This window comes from Rattus rattus, chromosome 11 (assembly GCF_011064425.1).
Source record: "Rattus rattus isolate New Zealand chromosome 11, Rrattus_CSIRO_v1, whole genome shotgun sequence".
Taxonomy (NCBI): Eukaryota; Metazoa; Chordata; class Mammalia; order Rodentia; family Muridae; genus Rattus; species Rattus rattus.
Genome location: NC_046164.1, coordinates 25,484,980 through 25,505,285, shown reverse-complemented (window position 1 = coordinate 25,505,285; position 20,306 = coordinate 25,484,980). Strand labels below are relative to the sequence as shown.

The 20,306-nt window shown below is 36.8% G+C and overlaps 1 protein-coding gene across 1 annotated transcript in view; it reads left to right on the top strand.

Moving 5' to 3' along the window:
* LOC116911939 overlaps positions 1-20,306 on the top strand; it is a 54,541-nt gene that overhangs the window by 8,711 nt on the left and 25,524 nt on the right. The window contains exons 2-4 of the mRNA XM_032915834.1: positions 8,883-8,945; positions 8,980-9,196; positions 10,344-10,645. Coding sequence (XP_032771725.1) covers positions 8,883-8,945; positions 8,980-9,196; positions 10,344-10,645 — 582 coding nt within the window. The remainder of the gene's footprint in view (positions 1-8,882; positions 8,946-8,979; positions 9,197-10,343; positions 10,646-20,306) is intronic.

Below are 20,306 nucleotides of genomic sequence, written 5' to 3'. Positions count from 1 at the left end.
AGTTCTCAGTAGCACTCTTGAATCAGTGAAACCCAAGTCTAATTACAGAGAGAAAGCATGTTTCTTATATTTCAACCAGCTGTCTTCAGTCTCTTTGTTTATCTCTGACTAACACAGTTGTTGTTACTAATTGCTCCTATCTACAACATTGTCAACATGTTATAAATATCATTATATCATTACAAAAGTACAAGGCTATTATAAACACTAAAAACCAAGTATTTTTAAAATCATTAATAGAAGTGAACTAATGATTACAAAATTATCAGTTATTCTCCCAAATGTCTTACAAATAAGACCAAATACTAATCAAAGCATGAGATATTTTAACTTGAGGATTGTTTCTAATAATATTAATCTTGAAAGAGTCATAAAAATGAAATAGCTCAGAAAAACACTAGAGGCAGTACAATAAATTTAAAGTGATTGACATGCAATAATATGAGCACATAATAATGCAGATAAGGAAACACTGATAAACACACATGTTATCAAATGGAATGTTCTTGAAACAGAGTTAAAGATGTCTTTAATTGTTTATAGAGACTCCTTTCTCTTCTCCATGAGAAATAAGCTAAAATGAGAATTTTATAATCTTCTATTACGAGTATGGAGTGTCTCAGTTTCTTAACCTGAATGAATTTCACAGTAGTGACAATTTGAATACCATACTAAATATAATGGCAAATCAAGATCACCAAAGAAAGAGGCAAACTGGCTCGGTTTAGTGGTTTGTTAACATTAATTGTTTCCCTTCTCTAAAGATAATAAAAGTCATCTTGGTGAATATTTTTTTAAATAATGCAGTCTATTTTAATTTTAAATTTAATTAAAATTTAATTTAGGAAAGTGACATATTTGTGATGTATACCATGTTTTCAAATATGTATGTATTTGTAAAATGGCCAAACTGGGCTCATTAACTTTTCTTTATATGCTTATGTTTTGTGGTCAAAACCTTAAAATTCACTCTATTTTTTTAAGTCTGCCATACATGATTAAGGATAGTCACTATTTTGTACAACAGAGCTCTTGAAATTATTTCTCCAATCTATCAAATTATGTAGCCTTTAATAAAAATCTCAACTCCTATGTATTTTCCCATTATTATAAGTATTCTGAATGAAGTTTATTCTCTGTTCTCACCCTTACTCCCAATTACCTAGTAAATGTCCTCTTGCCATGAACTTTATCTTTCTGTTTTCTTTAATTGCGTATTTTGTTTATTTACGTTTCCCCTTTCCCAAATTCCCCTCCGGAAACCTCCTATGCCATCCTCCTTACCCCTGCTCCTATAACGGTGCTCCCCAACTCACCCACCTACCTACTCCCACCTCCCTATACTGGCATTTCCCTACACTAGGGCAATGAGCCCTGCCATGATCAAGGGCCTCTCCTCCCACTGATGTCCTACAAGGCCATCCTCTGCTACAGACATGGATCCCTCCATGTGTATGTATTCTTTGGTTGGTGGTTTAGTGCCTGGGAGCTCTGGGGTGTCTGGTTGATTGATATTATTGTTCTTTTTATGGGTTGCAAACCCCTTCAACTCCTTCAGTCCTTTCTCTAAATCCTCCACTGGGGACTCCGTTCTCAGTCTAATGGTTGGCTATAAGCATCTGCCTCTATATTTGTCAGACTCTGGCAGAGCCTCTCAGGAGACAGCTATATCAGGCTACTGTCAGTAAGCACTTCTTGGCCTCCGTCATAGTGTCTGTATTCGGTGACTGCATATGGATGAATCCCCAGGTGGGGCAATCTCTGGATGGCCTTCCCTTCAATCCCTGCTCCACACTTTGTCTCCATATTTCCTCCCTTGAGTATCTTGTTCCCCCTTCTAAGAAGGACTGAAGCATCCACACTTTGGTCTTTCTTCTTCTTGAGTTTTATGTGGTCTGTATTGTATCTTGGGTATTCTGAGCTTTTGGGCTAATATCCACGTATCAGTGAGTGCATACTATGTGTGTCCTTTTGTGACTGGGTTACCTCACTCGGGATCATATTTTCTAGTTCCATCCATTTGCCTAAGAATTTCATGAAGTCATTGTTTTTAATAGCTGAGTAGTATTCCATTGTGTAGATGCACCACATTTTCTGTATCCATTCCTCTGTTGAAGGGCATCTGGGTTCTTTCCAGCTTCTGTCTATTATAATTAAGGCGGCTATGAACACAGTGGAGCATGTGTCCTTGTTATATGTTGGAGCATCTTTTGAGTGTATGCCCAGGAGTGGTATAGCTGGGTCCTCATGTAGTACTATGTCCAATTTTCTTAGGAACCGCCAGACTGATTTCCAGAGTGGTTGTACCAGATTGCAATCACACCAACAACAGAGGAGTGTTTGGGGGGTATTTCTAGATCAAGAATATTGTCACTGTCACTGAAACAAAAACAGCCCCAGAGAATGAAACCTTTTCCTGCTGGCTTGCACATATGGATATAGAACATTATCTCTTTTCAACCAGTACCACTAAGCAATCTCTTCATTCAGAACTGGGTCAAGGAGAGCCGCTTTTACGGGATATGTTCTACTATCACTCTCTATGGAGACATAATTTGAATCAGCCCAACCAAGAAGATACTAAAAATTCATGGTATGCACTGCTTATAAGACCTATAGCTTTGCTGGTAATCTATCAATTGTGGGTTACAAATGTACTAAATGCACCAGGAAAGCTCATTTTTTAAAGATTATCTCATACCTGAGGACAGCTCCTGTGGTACCAAGGGCTATTCACAAGGATTAATGTGTCTGTACTACCTTAATTTAGAGCGCTACATTTTGGGAGGAAAAAACTTTGACCTATGAGATTTTTACAAACATTTCAAAGTCCAAATACCAGGAATGACATGGACAAGCACAATCACCCTGTGAAAAGAAGAACAAAGAAAACAAGCCTTGTCAAACACAGAAACATTTATTAATAATAATATTTGGATAGATTAAAAGGCTTAACAAAATAGCAACAAGCTCCAATTAGGTGCCTTATCACAATATATATTGTAATATATACATTATACAAATTTATTTTATATAGCATATAATTTTTAGAGTTTATTATACATTTTTTATTTTAGAATTTATTTCATTTTCAAAAAATTACTATTGATTATTTTAAAATTGGTTATTTACCATTTATAGTATCAATGCCATTTTAAATAAAAATTGGCCTTTATCTCTTATAGCAATTTTAAGCTAAGAGATAAGAGCCAAGTCTCTGAATATCAATAACTACTGATATTCTTTTTTTCTTCCATTTTTATTAAATTGGGTATTTCTTATTTACATTTCAAATGTTATTCCCTTTCCCGGTTTCCTGTACATCAGCCCCCTTACCCGTCCCCCTCCCCTTCTGTATGGGTGTTCCCCTCCCCATTTACTTCCCATTACTGCCCCCCCCAACAATCCCCTAAACTGGGGTCCAACCTGGGCAGGACCAAGGGCTTCCCCTTCCACTGGTGCCCCAACAAAGCTATTCACTGCTACATATGCAGTTAGAGTCCAGAGTCAGTCTTCAGAACTATAGATATTCTTATGAAAATCCGTTGGTTGGAAACTCATTGACTATTTTCTTCTGCCCCCGTGAGACTGAAATGATTGCTCCTGAGTTGCAGAGAGTTTTCTTAAGGGTTTCGTGTATGGAAACTGAGAATAATGAACTAGACTGCCATGGAGTACCAAGGAAGAAAAGCACAGCATTGTAATACCAACAGACTGTTCATGTTTTAAGATTTTCATATAAGAATAATCAAATTTGGGTGCTTACAAGAACAAAAATTGATTCTCTCTTCCTTCCAAATGCTGGAAATAATAATCTAAGTGTCACCTTGGTCTATTCTAGTCATCTGTTGCAGGCCACAATCTTATCCCTTACTTTGCCAACTTCTATTCATTGCTTGAAAGTGGGGCATCCTCTGACTTGCCCTGCCTTGCTTCCAGACACATTACCACCGCCCTGCATTCCTTCACATCATCTTCATACAGAGAATGCACATCTCTGTAGCCACTTTTTCCATATTCTAACATGATACGAAACATACTGAGTTTTAACCTGGGTCACCTCATTTTAATTCCATTACCTCTGTAACTAGATGCTAATCTTACTTAAACACAGGAATGAGCACTTCAATATTGTTTTGGACAGAGACAGTTGATTTACAAACAAGTGCGGTATGATGAGTATGTCTCTTACTTTTATGTAATATCTGTATTAATTTTTTAATCATTTTATATGTGGATATCATATTTTAACTATACTATGCTCTTCATTCCTCACATTAACTTCTCTATAACCCCTCTCAACCTGTGTCCTGTTTTGTTTGTTTGTTTGTTTGTTTTGAGCCTTTGGCTTTAATCACTGCCTGTTTATATACTAATAGGTATGGAGCAATCCACAGAAGCATGGAATGCCTACCAGGAGCCACGCCCTCAAAACCAGAAGCAAAAACCTAACTCTCCCACCTCCCAAAGCCACCAATTCTCAATAAAACCTTGAAGCTAGCAGCGAGGACTCCTGATTGTCCCCCAACCCCCAACACACACACACACACACACACACACACACACACACACACACACACACACACACTCACACTCCATGCTGCAATACCGACTGATTTGATTTTGTGAAAGTTGGGCATAGGCCACCACAGCTGTTGTGAGTATGAGTCCAATGGTCTTGCTTTTTTCAGATGATATTTTTCCTGAATACTGACTTTTAAAATCTTCCCCTTCCTCTTCTGTGGTGATTCCTGAGTTGAACTCATCTGTAAACCCCGTGAATCTTAAGAACCAGCATGACAAGATACACCATGGGTGCAAGGCTGTCACAGATAGAATGGGGTAAGCCACTGCTTCCCAATTTGTGATTTAAGGCTTACTGCATAAGGGGAAAGCCATGCCTGATGTGTTTATTTTGAAAGGAAATTAAATGTCACGTAAGGGAAGATCAGCATACACAGTAGTTTTGACATCAAGACTCTGCATTTTATTTGAGATGGACCAATGGATATACTTGATTCTCACTACTAGGTAGATCTTTCCATTGTACAATGTGCTGAAGTTCAGTGTCAATATCTATACATTGCTTTCATATTTACAAACTACCTGTCAAGTAATAGTTGTATTTCTTAAAAGAGACAACAGTCATTAGAGTGTAGAGTGAAGAAAAGAAAAGTATGTATTGAATACAACTTAAGTAAAAAAAAAAAAGCAAAACAAAAACCAACAAAACATAGACTTGGGGAAAGTCTATGTTCTATGATCAAAATGTCACATGAATTTAGAAGAGTATATCAACACAATAGTATTTTAGTAATATTGAAAGAAATATTATATAAAATTTGCTTAAAAATCACTTCTAAAATGGCTTCTTTAACCCCAGATTACCCTCCTTCTTAATCTTATTTCAAAATATTATAGATAGATTGAGAGATTGAGAGATCAATAGATTGAAGAAGAGATAGATAAAATATCTTGGTCATTTATAAGCAAATCCTATTCAAATTCTCAGTAGTTTCCAAGATATACATGCTGTGATCAAAATAGTATTTAACATAATAGAAACATATCTTCATTAAAGCGGTGTTAAGCAAAGGAAGATGTTCTTTGACTGATGAGTTGGCCTAAGCCAATGTGCTGTCCTCAACAGCTCTTTATTCACCTGGTGACCTGTGTGACAGGAGCTTGCCCCTTACTGCCCGTATCCCACACATTATTAAGGTTAAGAAATGTCAGACATCATAGTTTAAATTGTATGCATTATTACTTTCACACAACTGAAAAATTAAATTACCGAAATATGAAGATCCTAAACAAGAAAGTCTGGGTTAACAATTGGGATAAATAAATGAATGACATTATGGGAAAACAAACATGAAGGTCTCATGTAGCAGAAGAAAACAAGAACTTCCACAAGAAAGTTATTTGGATATTCACAGAATTTGGTTTTTACTGGTGAGCACATGTCAAGATGTTTGATCACCAACAGCAACCTGGATTATATTTTTATCTTGATATGATAGATTTTTCTTTGACAAGTATATATATATATATATATATATATGCATGTGTGTATATCTGTGTCTATACATATATTTATACATGAATATTTGCATGTGTGTATATCTGCCTATACATATATTTATACATGAATATATGCATGAATACATGTATGTATATATAATGCATACATATATATGTGCATATAAGTGCATTATATTATTCCAAATTCTCCTCCAGTCTCTATCTTTTTGGTTCAAACCCTTTCAACCTCCTTTTCTCTCTACAGGCCAGGACCACTTTACTTCACAGAGAAACTTAATAGAAAGTTGGAATATCTTCCAGTTGGAGATATTAAATATCAGAATACAGGCAAACAATAAAAACCATCTGGAAAGTGCTAAACAATTAACTGAGTGGAAAAAAATAGATCAGGTCTTTTGGCTGACTTTGCACAGTATATATGATGTAAAAGTCATGCTCCTGCTTTCTAAGCTGATGATATTTTGTGTTAGTTGTTATGTTCCACAGCCTATTTCATGCCAAGTATGTAGGTTAATAATTTTCTCAATTATTGTTCATTATTGATTTTAGAAATAAATTTTATTGTGTCAAAGGATTTACGGTTCTTACCTTTATAGTTTAATGTCTGTTGTCTTCTACTTGTTTAAATTCTCTGGGTTCATCTTACATTGGAAAGTACTTTGTTATTTATAAAAATATTTGTTCTTCTTCACATATTGTTAGTTGATATAATTTATTATGGTTGAAATTTGTAGAGATGCTGAAAGGGTTTTGAATTGAGAAGTTATGCTACAAATGGAATGAAATGGCAAGATACTGAGAAGCTCAATAAATATGTTCTAGTTGAAGCCTGATGGCTTTATGAGGAGGAATGATGTCATTTACTGTCTATTTTTATTAGTTGATGCACTGAGTGCTTTATTGATAATATTTTATTTTATATTCATAGAAGTCTTGACGAACAAACATGCACCAAAGCTGTGAAAGTTTATTTGAATTCTCCAATACAATATAGTTAAGTGGCTGGGCCCTGAATTCAGTCCCTAAATGGGTGATACCATAGCACATGATAGTCCAGATAATGAAAGTTGGGGCTAAAGGTCCATTTTTACCATTGACACTAACAGGATTATCATTATAGGACACCACCATTTAGGTTTTTAGCTGGTCAACCTAGACACCAGCTAAAAAAACAAAAGAGACCCAAGTGTCATATAATAATATTTATTCTAATATTGGTATTTCAAGGTCTTTTCTTTAGAGAAAGAATTTAACAAGGGTTTTTATATCACATAAAGTACAATGATTATTTTTTAATAGTCAGAAATTATATTGATTATACTACTGCTCCCTGTGAATTTGAGTGATTTAAAAATCTCACCACGGCTGTCTCTGAAATGAGACAAACTGCCTGCAGCTAATTATGAAGCCCTGTTGAAATAATTCTAAAAACTGAATGATATACACAATATTGGAAGCCACTGTATGCCAGATAATTTTCTCTTTTTTTCCTCTCTAATGAATAGTTTTAACTTTTTATGTAAGGAGAGAAAATAATAAAAGCAAGCAACATGTAGTATCTTGAAATTCCCCATATGGAACCCAGAGTGATCACTCTGACAATGATATCCACCGGGTGACAAACGTTTCCTTTGTACAATGTTGTGCGTGCTGCTTTTGTTAGAAAATCATTTCTTCTGCCACACAGAGAACAAATCAATCACTTCACCTGGGTAGTGAGAGCTTATAACCATCAAATGTACAGGTAAATTCAAACTTTTAAAAGTTAATGACTGAATCTTTTTTTCTGACTGCTCCAGGGGTTCAAATGGAGCCCAGGGAGCAGCAACAGCAGCAGTAAGCAGGTATTACCAAAACTCCCGAGCACTGGATTCATAAAATGGCGCCGTGGAATTAAACCTCCAGCTGTAAAATGCTATGACTTAAATTCCAACAAAGAGCTAAGTTTGAGAAACACTCACACTTTTAGCGATGGCTTTTCCTAATCTTCTGCCCCCTGCCCTTTGGAAATGGTGGTAATTACAGTGGCTAAAGAATAACCCACAAGTTTTTCTGCTACATTATTGATGTTCAGACCCTGCCCAGACAGAGGGTCACAGCACTTCTCATATGAACCCAATAACCAGTATGATCTGAGAAGCACAGATCAATGGCACCACACTAACAAATGGGGAGAGATTGAGTATACTTATAGTCAGTCTGCATCCACAGCTCTGATCCAACATTTCATTCGTGGTATAAATTTAGACAAATGAGGAAAGTTGTGTATGTCTTCTTTACAAAATATTGCAAATTCACAATTAATTAAGTTATGTAGAATTACATTTTTTAATTTATAAAATCTCATCACTCAAGGGTGGTCTTAGACAAGTGACAAACGATCTTGGCTAGAGTTGGGGAGCCACTCTTGCCACCAGTTTCCAGAAAACAGAATTTAGAGTGGTCTGTTATGCATGACGTAAGCTCTCTTCTAAATCGTGAGGACAGTATAAGCACACACAAGATAGCATGGGTATTTTAGATTCTCTTTAAATTGTGACTCAGTGAATCTTTTTGTCCATCAGTGACACACATGAGCTCTGCTAACCTTGGGGCTTAATGAGTTACCAAGAACTTTTGGAAAACATTAATTTTGTCTCATAGAATTAGGAGACTGCTGCTGCAAGTTTGGTCACCATAAAGGTAACTTAAGGGTGAGATGATTGAAAATCCTGGATGGAAAATTTACCACAAAAAAAAAAATCATTGTGAGAAACAGACATAAAGATTCAAAACCACAAACCTTTTTTTATTGACTACTTTATATATTTACATTTTTAATGTTTTTCCCTTTCCCAGTTTTCCCCCCACTCCCATAACCCCTTCCCCTGCTTCTATGAGGATGCTTCACCTCCTACTCACCCCCTCTCACCCACTCACTTCCTCCCACCCACTCCCCTCTCACACACTCACTTCCTCCCACCCACTCCCAACTCACCAACCTGCGTTCCCCTATACTGGTAAAAAGGAGCCTTCACAGGACCAAGAGCTTCTCTTCCTATTGATGCCAGACAATGCCATCCTCTACTACATAGGCAGCTGGAGCCATGGGTCCCTCCATGTGTACTCTTTGGTTGGTGGTTTAGTCCCTGAGAACTCTGGAGGGGGTCTGGTTGGTTGATATTGCTGCTCTTCTTATGGGGTTGCAAACCCCTTCAGCTCCTTCAGTCTGAGAAAGAAATTAGGGGAATGACACCCTTCACAATAGTCACAAATACTATAAATACCTTGGTGTGACTCTAACCAAGCAAGTGAAAGATCTCTATGACAAGAACTTCAAATCTCTGAAGAAGAAAATTGAAGATCTCAGAAGATGGAAAGACCTCCCATGCTCATGGATTGGCAGGATTAATATAGTAAAAATGGACATCTTGCCAAAAGCAATCTACAGATTTAATGCAATCCCCATCCAAATTCCAGCTCTATTTTTCAGGAAGTGAGAAAGAACAATATGCAAATTTCATCAGAATAACAAAAATCAAGGATAGCGAAAACTATTCTCAACAATAAAATAACTTGTGGGGGAACTCAAGCAGTATTACAGAGCAATCGTGATAAAAACTGCATGGTATTCATACAGAGACAGGCAGGTAGTTCAACAGGATAGAATTGAAGACCCAGAAATGAACCTCCACACCTACAGTCACTTGAACTTTGACAAAGGAGCTAAAACCACAGCATTTTCAACAAATGGTGCTGATTCAACTGGCAGTCAACATGTTGAAGAATGCAAATCAATCCATTCTAATCCCTTTACTAAGTTCAAGTCCAAGTGGATCGAGGACCTCCACATAAAACCAGATACACTAAAACTAATAGAAAAAATAGTGGGGAAGAGCCTTGAACACATATAGGCACAGGGGAAAATTTCCTGAACAGAACACAAATGGCTTATGCTCTAAGATCAGAATCAACAAATGGGACCTCATAAAATTGTAAAGCTTCTGTAAGGCAAATGACATTGTCAATAGGACAAACTGGGAAACAACAGATTGGGGAAAGATCTCCACCGATCCTACATCTTGTAGAGGACTAGTATCTAATATATACAATGAACTCAAGAAGTTAGACTCTGGAAAATCAAATAACCCTATTAAAAAGTAGGGTACAGAGCTAAACAGGGAATTCTCAACTGAGGAATATCGAATGGCCAAGAAGCACCTGGCAGAACAGCTAAAAATGCAGAGCCATTGATCAACTTGGACGTAAATAATCCTGGTTTTAAGGTGGGTGCCCTGGCTTTGGCTAACCTCCTTCAGATTCATCTTCAAGATGACTACTTGGTAATGCTTAAGGCAATTCGCATTTTGGTTCAGGAACGTCAAACACAGGATGCTGTTGCTAAAGCAAATCAAACAAAAGAGAGCTTACCTGTCGCTTTAGACAAACATATTCTTGGCATTGACACAGGCGATGCAGTTCTTAATGAAGCTGCTCGGATCCTGCGGATGCTACACATGGAAAAGCTCAGAGAGCTACAGATGAAAATTAATGAAGCCATTGCCATTCAGGCCATCATTGCTGATCCAAAGACAGACCATAGATGGGGAAAAATTGTAAGGTGTGCACATGAGGGTGTCAGCTTCTCACCTGCTTAGTGATGAGAACTGTTAACACTGGCATGGACTTGGAAATCAAATGTCATACTTTAAACAGAGGAATCTGAGGAGATTGACCATGTTCTAGAGATTTATCACCACTGCTGTTTTTTTAAATAAAGTTGGGAAGGTAAAAACCATAAAAAGAAATGTTCAACATCCTTAGTCATCAGAAAAGTACAAATCAAAACCCCCCTGAGATTCCACATCACACCAATCAGAATGGCTAAGATCAAAAACTCAGGTGACAGCAGGTACTGGCAAGGACGTGGAGAAAGAGCAACACTTCTCCATTGTTGGTGGAACTGCAAGCTGGTACAACCACTCTGGAAATCAGTCTGGTGGTTTCTAAGAAAATTGGACACAGTACTACCCTACTTGAGGACCCAGCTATACCACTCCTTGGCATATACCCAAAAGATGTTCCAACATATAACCAGGACACATGCTCCACTATGTTCATTGCAGCCTTATTTATAATAGACAGAAGCTGGAAAGAACAAAGATGTCCTTAAATAGAGGAATGGGTGTAGAAAATGTGGTACATCTACACAATGGAGTACTACTCAGCTATTTAAAACAATGACTTCATGAAATTCTTAGGCAAATGGATGGAACTAGAAAATATGATCCTGAGTGAGGTAAGTCAGTCACAAAAGAACATACATGGTATGCACTCACTGACAAGTGGATATTAGCCCAAAAGCTCGGAATGCACAATATATAATTCACAGACCACCTGAAGCTCAAGAAGAAGAAAGACCAAAATGTGGATGTTTCAGTCCTTCTTAGAAGGGGGAACAAAATACTCAAGGGAGGAAATATGGAGACAAAAAGTGGAGCAGAGACTGAAGAAAATGTCATCAAGGGTCTGTTCCACCTGGGGATTCATCCCATGTTCAGCCACCGAATCCAGTAACTATTGTTAATCCCTAGAAGAGCTTGCTGACAGGAGCCTGATATGAATGTCTCCTGTGAGGCTTTGGCAGAGCCTTACTGATACAGATGAGGATGCTTGCAGCTAACCATAGGATGAAGCCACAAATCTTAAGCAAATGCTATGGTAATACCCTATCACAAAGAGTAAACCAAAAGCAACCTGAAAATAGTACCTTGTACAGATAGCTTGACTTACAGAGTTGGCCTTCCTTCAACAGTTACCTCTAGCTATTTATTCAACTGTGATTGTTAAAGCACATGTAGGACATTTTTCTCCAAGAATATGGTTTCTGCCTTCTTCTGTTCTTCAAAGAAAGTAATAAAGTGTCAAGAGAACAGCGTTTTCAATAAATACCCCATATACTTCAGCTCATCAGTTGTGTAAATTATATTGACTTTCCAGGATCATATTGTTTGGATTTATTGTCTGTAAGGATGAAAAGCTGTAATAAAGGTGAATAGATGGATCCCATTGGCCTATAAATAATTGCTCAACCAACAGAGCTATTGAAAAGTGACTTTTCCCCACCATCTGGTGCATCAGAGAATATTATCAAAGCAGCAAAAGCTGGTGGTGGGGAAACATTCTTTTCCTTTCCATCCTTGAGAAAACAGTGATATTTGGAAAATATATACATCCATTTTTCTGGGCCAACAAGTTAAAGAGTATGTAGTCCAAAGGGATTTATTTTTCTATTATCTTTCTACTTTAGTAATTCCAAACATATTATAGATAAGAAAAGTATTAAACCTGACATCTAAAATGTCCTGTCTCTCTTACTACCAGGCAGAGAAGCATTTTATGAATAATGCAGAATTCCAAAGCCTGGGTGTTCGTGGGCAGAAAGTTCATGAGGACACATGAACAAATAATCCTGTATAACCCTCACAAAAGAGTGAGGAATGCACCCCAAAATCACCTTAACTTCCACATTGATTAAAACGTTTCACATTAGTCTTTTAAAGATCAATCCACTGATTAATTGACCATCTTTCTCTTACAACCTCTTCATTCACACACAGTGCTCTAGTGTCTAACTCTCAGCCCTGGGTAATCTCAGTGCTAACCAGACTTGGAAGCCTTCAATCAATCAATCAATCAATCAATAAAAGGACATAAAATGGGAGATAGTGTGTATTGGGGATACGTATGCATAGTGACAGGGGTCAACTGAAGTGATTTTTAAAAAAATTTCACTGCACTTTTTTTTTTTTTTTTTTTTTTTTTTTTTATTAACTTGAGTATTTCTTATGTACATTTTTTGTGTTATTCCCTTTCCCGGTTTCCGGGCAAACATCCCCTTCCCTCCTCCCCTTCCTTATGGGTGTTCCCCTCCCTACCCTCCCCCCATTGCCCCCTCCCCCCAACAGTCCAGTTCACTGGGGGTTCAGTCTTAGCAGGACCCAGGGCTTCCCTTCCACTGGTGCTCTTACTAGGATATTCATTGCTACCTCGAGGTCAGAGTCCAGGGTCAGTCCATGTATAGTCTTTAGGTAGTGGCTTAGTCCCCTGAAGCTCTGGTTGCTTTGGCATTGTTGTACATATGGGGTCTCAAGCCCCTTCAAGCTCTTCCAGTTCATTCTCTGATTCCTTCAACGGGGTCCCGCTCAGTTCAGTGGTTTGCTGCTGGCATTCGCCTCTGTATTTGCTGTATTCTGGCTGTGTCTCTCAGGATCGATCACATCCGCTCCTGTCGGTCTGCACTTCTTTGCTTCATCCATCTTGTCTAATTGGGTGGCTCTATACGTATGGGCCACATGTGGGCAGGCTCTGAATGGGTGTTCCTTCAGTCTCTGTTTTAATCTTTGCCTCTCTCTTCCCTGCCAAGGGTATTCTTGTTCCCCTTTTAAAGAAGGAGTGAAGCCTTCACATTTTGATCATCCGTCTTGAGTTTCATTTGTTCTAGGCAACTAGGGTAATTCAAGCATTTGGGCTAATAGCCACTTATCAGTGAGTGCATACCATGTATGTCTTTCTGTGATTGGGTTAGCTCACTCAGGATGATATTTTCCAGGTCCAACCATTTGCCTACGAATTTCATAATTCACTGCACTTTTATGTCCACACATTCAGATTCTTTCATCACACCTGTTTAGATCTATGATCCTGTTAATATATAAAATATTGTGAGTATCCACAGTATTTCTATAGACTGAAAGGTTCTTGCATGTTCTCATTAGCATGACCACCTCTATGACCAAACTAAAAGCACACTGACTATATTCCAATCATTCTCTTTAGCACCTAGAAACATTTGTTGTAAACAATATCTAGTCATTAATTAGTTAATTAGTTAGTTGAGTAATTAATTAATGGTATGTTCTATTACCTCACTGCCCAACCTTATTCACAGAAATTATATGTATCATAAACCTTGCCTTTTATTTAGTAGAGTTCCCAAAGCTCTGAACTTTTAAAGTTAAGTAAAGGGTTTTACAAGTGTTTCAGGTACACATTTTACAAGCTCTGTGCTATTAGTCAACATATTTAACCTGTGAAAGCATTTTATTGCAATGCCTATAAATAGTGCTGTTAGAAGTGAGATTCAAGTGAGAGTAAAGACTGTAAACTGATAAGCACTATGCTCGTGTTGAATTACTCAACTTTCTTAAGAGAAAACTTAAGATAAAACCTTTCTTTAGTAAGATAAAATGTAATAATATGATTACTTCACTAGGCAACATGTAGATCCTGGTGAGAGAATCTTAGCCTGGGTAGAAAGATATGTTATTATAGTGCATATGTGACAATATTTTCTGAGCCTGTTTTCTTTTATTTTGAAGTCATCATGTAATACCTTTATGAAAAATATTTAAATTTATCATATTTAGAGGTTGTTGTTCTTGGACACAGCTGAATGCTTCTCAAAAACTGGAAACTTTTGATCTTGAATTCAGAAACCCATTGGTCTCTATATTTTGTCCCATCGTGGATTTCTAATTCAGAAACTATTGGTCTCTGCTCAATATCCCAGTGTGGTTTTATGTGATAGGTTTCATCTGCTGTAAGAAGAAGTTTATTTGATAAGGGACAGGGGCTACATATGACTGGGTATTAGCCTTTGGTTGCCTCCCAAGAATGAATGTTGCACCTCTGTTGTGTAAGACACTATACACTCAGAATACAGGGGTCCAATGACAAGAGCTGGATCTGACCTGAGAGTCTATTTCCTGGGACCTGATTTCTATAGTTCCTCAAATATCTTTCTAAGTTTCTCACAAACTATATCAATATACCATAGTAACAAGAAAAGGTGTATCTTGCTGTTTCCCATACTGGCTGTCTTAGTCTTTTTAACAGTTACTATCCTAAATCAAACATTTTCCCCCAACAGACAAGTGTCCTCAAAAATCAAATATACATATAACAGATTAAATTACATTCATTATTAGACAAAAGCATTATCAAAAGGATATATATATATATATATATATATATATATATATATATATATAACTTTATTTTAAGCATGACCCTCTCTAAGCTCTAGTTCATACTTTGGCTTTAGAAATGGAGGAATTGGGGTTGGGGATTTAGCTCAGTGGTAGAGCGCTTGCCTAGCAAGCACAAGGCCCTGGGTTCAGTCCTCAGTTCTGGAAAAAAAAAAGAAATGGAGGAATTGTTTATTGTTTATATGTTACCATAGCCATACCTAAGAATGTACCCTGAACATTCAAATAAAGGCCTTGCATTCCAGGTTTGAAAAGCAGGACAGAGCTTAGTCTTGCTTTCATAGATTAGAGACTGGTTCGGGTATTACTAAGTCTTTGTGACTTGTTCAAGATAAAATAAAAGTGCCCGCATTTTAAAATATACAAGGTAGTTTTTGGCTAAGCAAAGCAATAGAACAGGTCAGATTCAAGGTCAAGAGTGCCAAGAGATCTCATAAATGAAAGAACACTCAGGATTCCAGCTTATCGCCATTGGCTTCTTTAATGGGCTCTAAAGGAAGAAAAGGTTTCAGGCTTGATTGCTAGGGGAATAATTTAGGTGGCACTTTTTTTTACTGACAGGTTTAAGCTATAAAACTATTGCTTTTTTGTGCACATCACTTGTCATTACCTATTGGATTTTAATCGTATGCTTATCCAGTTACATGTAAGATTTTAAACGATAGGTTATCCTTAAGGGATCATTCAGAGGACATAATTGCCTCATTGAGCATGTACCCCCAAAGAGTGTAGACCAGAATGCCACCTCTTGTGTATCAGGTATACGTGGAGTATCATTGAAGAAAATCGGTGTTTGATAGTCATTGAGAGGCAGAGAAACATATTCTGTTATTCAGAGAGGGATATGTGTATATCACTGTGAATCTAGGGCCCCAAATCAACAGCACTGTTGTTAGTTGTATCTTCAGAGTGGGGTATGTGTGCATAGTACATGCATTAATGATCTCAACCTGTCATGTACAATGTTGGAAGAAAAGTGTGGAACTATGCCAAACGAAGGGGCATCTCAGGTTGCTAACCTATGCTTACCTGCCTCTGATTTTGGGTTTAGAATTACTGAGAAATATCATGTTTTGTTTTGTTTTCTCATTTTTGTTTTCTTTTTTCTTTATTTATTTGGTATCTGTACAATTGGGGAAAATTATTTAATGAAGTTTTCCTCTGTTCATTTATCAAAACTTTCATTAATAATGTTGTCCCAAATTCAGCATTTGGGAAATTTGGTATGAAATCAGAAAACCCATTCCTTCAAATCTCAAAAGACAAAGAAACTGTAAAGTTCTAATAGGAGGCAAGCTGCACACAAACAAAATTTCTTACCTCTTCTGTTTAGCACTAAATCCCCAGTGTCTATCACAAGGTTGGAATTAAAAGTTTGCACTCAGTTCTAACCTATAGCATGTCTTAATTAAATATTGCTTTCATTAATATACTTATGACAGGAGATAATAAAAATAATAGAAGCGATAATCTCCTCTCCACTATAAATCTGTAACTAGGCCCTGAAACCAGGAAAACGTGGCATCTCTTCATCTGAAAAAGATTTATTTTGTCAGATTAATCAATATTTAATTGTGGCACTAAATCAATGAAGTCAAAATGAAATTTTTTCTCTATAATATTGAAAAATGTGTTGCTACTGCAGATTAAGCAACAGGAAGGCCAGGTTTTGGTAATATTTAATGTGGGTATATTTGTGTGTGTGTGTGTGTGTGTGCATGCACACACGTGCACACATGCACACACATGCATATGTGTTTACAGAAAGCTTTGGAGACTATCCCTAAGCCTGTTTAATTCAGTATTTATATGTAAGTTGTCTTTTTCAGGGTCTTCTCAATAGGACCTGTGTTTAACGTCATCATGGACTAGTCAAGGCAGTTGAGTGAAATCTGTGTCATGAAATGTTTTACTTCTCCTTGTATTCCTACAAGTACCAAACTTATAGTGCAATTTAGTTCCTGGCCCAAAATGAATTATGAGGCCTTAAGCATCTGTCTTCTTTCTTATAATATAAACATTAGCTTTCCTAATTTTCTGAAACCACTTTACTTAAGAATATTCTCAGTGAGCCACAGTAAAAGGTTAATTCTCAATATTAGTTTCCAGATTCTATTCAATACTCACTATAAATGCATTAAGCAAAAAAAAAAATCTGTGGCTAAAATACTTCTTTTATAAAGATATATTGTGTCTCTCTATGTGTATGTAAATTTGTACGAAGAATAATTCGTAGAGAAAGCCCTACCCTTGTTATGATGATATAGGTACACTAAGAGCAATGATTATTAGGACTCCAATGAATGGCGAGGTATCAATCTCTGATAGAAAAAGTCCAGACAATATGTGACATTGTATGAATTATTTATCACTCATAAGGTTATTATTTTAGCATGCACTGTCAGGTACAGCATTGTTAGATGGACATGCTAGGCTGGAAGTATTATACTTATTTCCTCAACAAGCTAGTTTGCCAAGAGTCTTTATTACAAGTCAAGGATAGAAACAAGGGACAGGATGAGGACATAGATCTCAAGGCTTCAAAGTTTAATATTCTAGTTCCTTCTGCTCCAAGCCCATCTGGTTTGATGTCTTGAATGATTCATAGTTAAGATAGATGTGAGCAAAGAGTCACATCTGTCTATATGTCTATATGTCACTATATGTCTAGTTTGGTTATTTGCTTATTTTGTTTAGTTAAAAGACAAGGTTATCTCTAGGATAAGACAAGGATGCTACTCTATTCTATCAATAATCAAGAAATTCTTATAATTTAGGTAGACTGAAGCTGACTTGAGCTATTGGAGCCTTAGTAGAGTGATTCATATGAATTATGATTTATGAATTGACTTGGTGTAGAGAAGAGCAACTACTATAAAACATACATTCTCTGCTGAAGTGCACTAGAAAGCACTACATCTGTATGCAAAAATGCCAGAAATATATTTCCTGGGTACAGTAACTAATAAATACCATGAATTAAGGAATGATTATACTCATATTACCCAAATTAGTCAGAAACCTAAACTTACCATAGTCACAAATGTACTTGATTAATGTGAATGACTCCATCTATCTGTGCTTCTCCCCCTGTTAAAGAGCAAAAGAAGATAATGAAAAAGAACTGATCTTGGGCCAGAAAATAAAGCAAGGCTTAAGCAGAATTGAATTGCTTTGAAAGGCACAAACAATTTTTATAACTCATATGTTCTCCCAGATTTGGCACATTGTAGCCATATTTATTGAAGGTTGTTAGAAAAAAATCACTAAGTCAGTCCTAGTAATAAAATCACATACAACATTCACTCATCAAGAAATTGCTCATTTTAGAAAAAAAAGTCCTTAGAATTTTCATCACCTGAATCAATTTGATTCCCTCTAGATACAGATTAGATTTTTCCATGAAACATACTGTTATGGAATTATACCATATTTTGGTATTCTGAAGGCAAAGAATGATTCAATAAAGAAAGCCCAAAATGGCATCTTTGTATTCCTTAGTACTTAAAAAAAATTGACAAAATATCAGGTAGAATGTGCATATATTCTAAATGACCCAATAAATCTGTTTGTATTAATCAAACTCACGTGGCATGGAAACTATCACTTGACTATATATAAGGAAGGTATTCTCCATCCAATCCCAATATAGGAACTTCCATATATTACTGTAAAATTTCTGTACTAAAATGTGAAATTAAGTTTTCTGGGTGAATAGAGTTTTGGAAATGAAATCTGTTATTACTTTGAAGTCCTATGATGTGAAGCACATAAAGATAAAGAAATATGTATGGTTTTATCTGCTTCCAGGTAAATGATCAGTAGATAAGTCACATATCTAAACATTAATTAGCCTTAGCATCTAGAAAGAAATTTTTCTTCAAAGTGCTTTGAGTTAAAGTCAGTCTGGGTCAGCAAATAATTGTGTAACATGAACAAATAACTAAAAACTACAGACAGACATGTGTATTTTTCCTTCACTGGTCTCAGTAGAGTTTCTATTTCATTATGAGGTCATTTAAAAATGCCTCCCACGCTCAGTCAGTACGACCAGTCAGGTAGGTACTTCCTCATTTTGTTCATCTCTGCATTGCATTACCCAGCACACTGAAGCAATGGAAGGAAACAAAGAAATCTCAACAATACCCTTACTAAAACAAACAAACAAACAAAAAACTCCTGAGTGAGGTAACCCAATCACAAAAAAAACCACACATGGTATGCACTCAGTGATAAGTGAATATTAGCCCAAGAGCTCAAATTACCCAAGATACAATCCACAGACCACATGAAGCTCAAGAAGGATGATCGAAGAGCAGATGCTTCAGTCCTTCTTAAAAGGGGAAACAAAAAATTCATAGGAGAAGTTATGGAGACAAAATTTGGAGCAGAGACTGAAGGAATGGCCATTCAGTGCCTGCCCCACCTGTGGATCTAACCCATATATATATACAGCCACAAAACCTAGAATATATTGATGAAGTCAAGAAGTGCATGCTGACAGGAGCCTGATAGAGCTGTCTCCTGAGAGAAGACATGACAAATACACAGGTGAATGCTAGCAGCAAGTCATTGAACTGATAACGGGGTCCCCATTGGAGAAGCTAGAGAAAGAATTGAAGGAGCTGAAGGGGCTTGCAACCCCATAAGATCAACAATACCAACCAATCAAAGCTCCCAGGACTAAACCAAAGACTACACATGAATAGACTCATAGCTCCAGCTGCATATGTAACAGAGAATGGCCTGGTTGGGCACCAATGGGAAGAGAAGCCAAGGCTGGAGCTCCCCAGTGTAGGGGAATGTCACTGCAGGGAGGCAGGCAGGGAGGGGGTAGCTTAGGAGGGGGAACACCTTTATAGAACAAGGGAGAGGTGGATGGGCTAGGGGGCTTATGGACAGGAAACCAGGAAAGGGAATAACATTTGAAATGTAAGTAGAGAAATATATCTAATAAAAAAGCCCAAAAAACAAAAAATAAAATAAAATAAAAATAGAAAGAAAAAGAGAGAAAGAAAAAAAGAAAGAAAGAAAAGAAAGAAAGAAAGAAAGAAAGAAAACAAGGAGAACAATAAAATCCTATGTCCACCCTGTAAAAATAAATAAACTATTTCTTGGATATAATTAATTGTATCAAAGTCCAAAAAATATATTCAGATTTGCATGGTGCAAATTCAACAAAAATGAAAAAAGTGTGACCTTTTTTTCAGTTTCATAATCACAATCCCATGT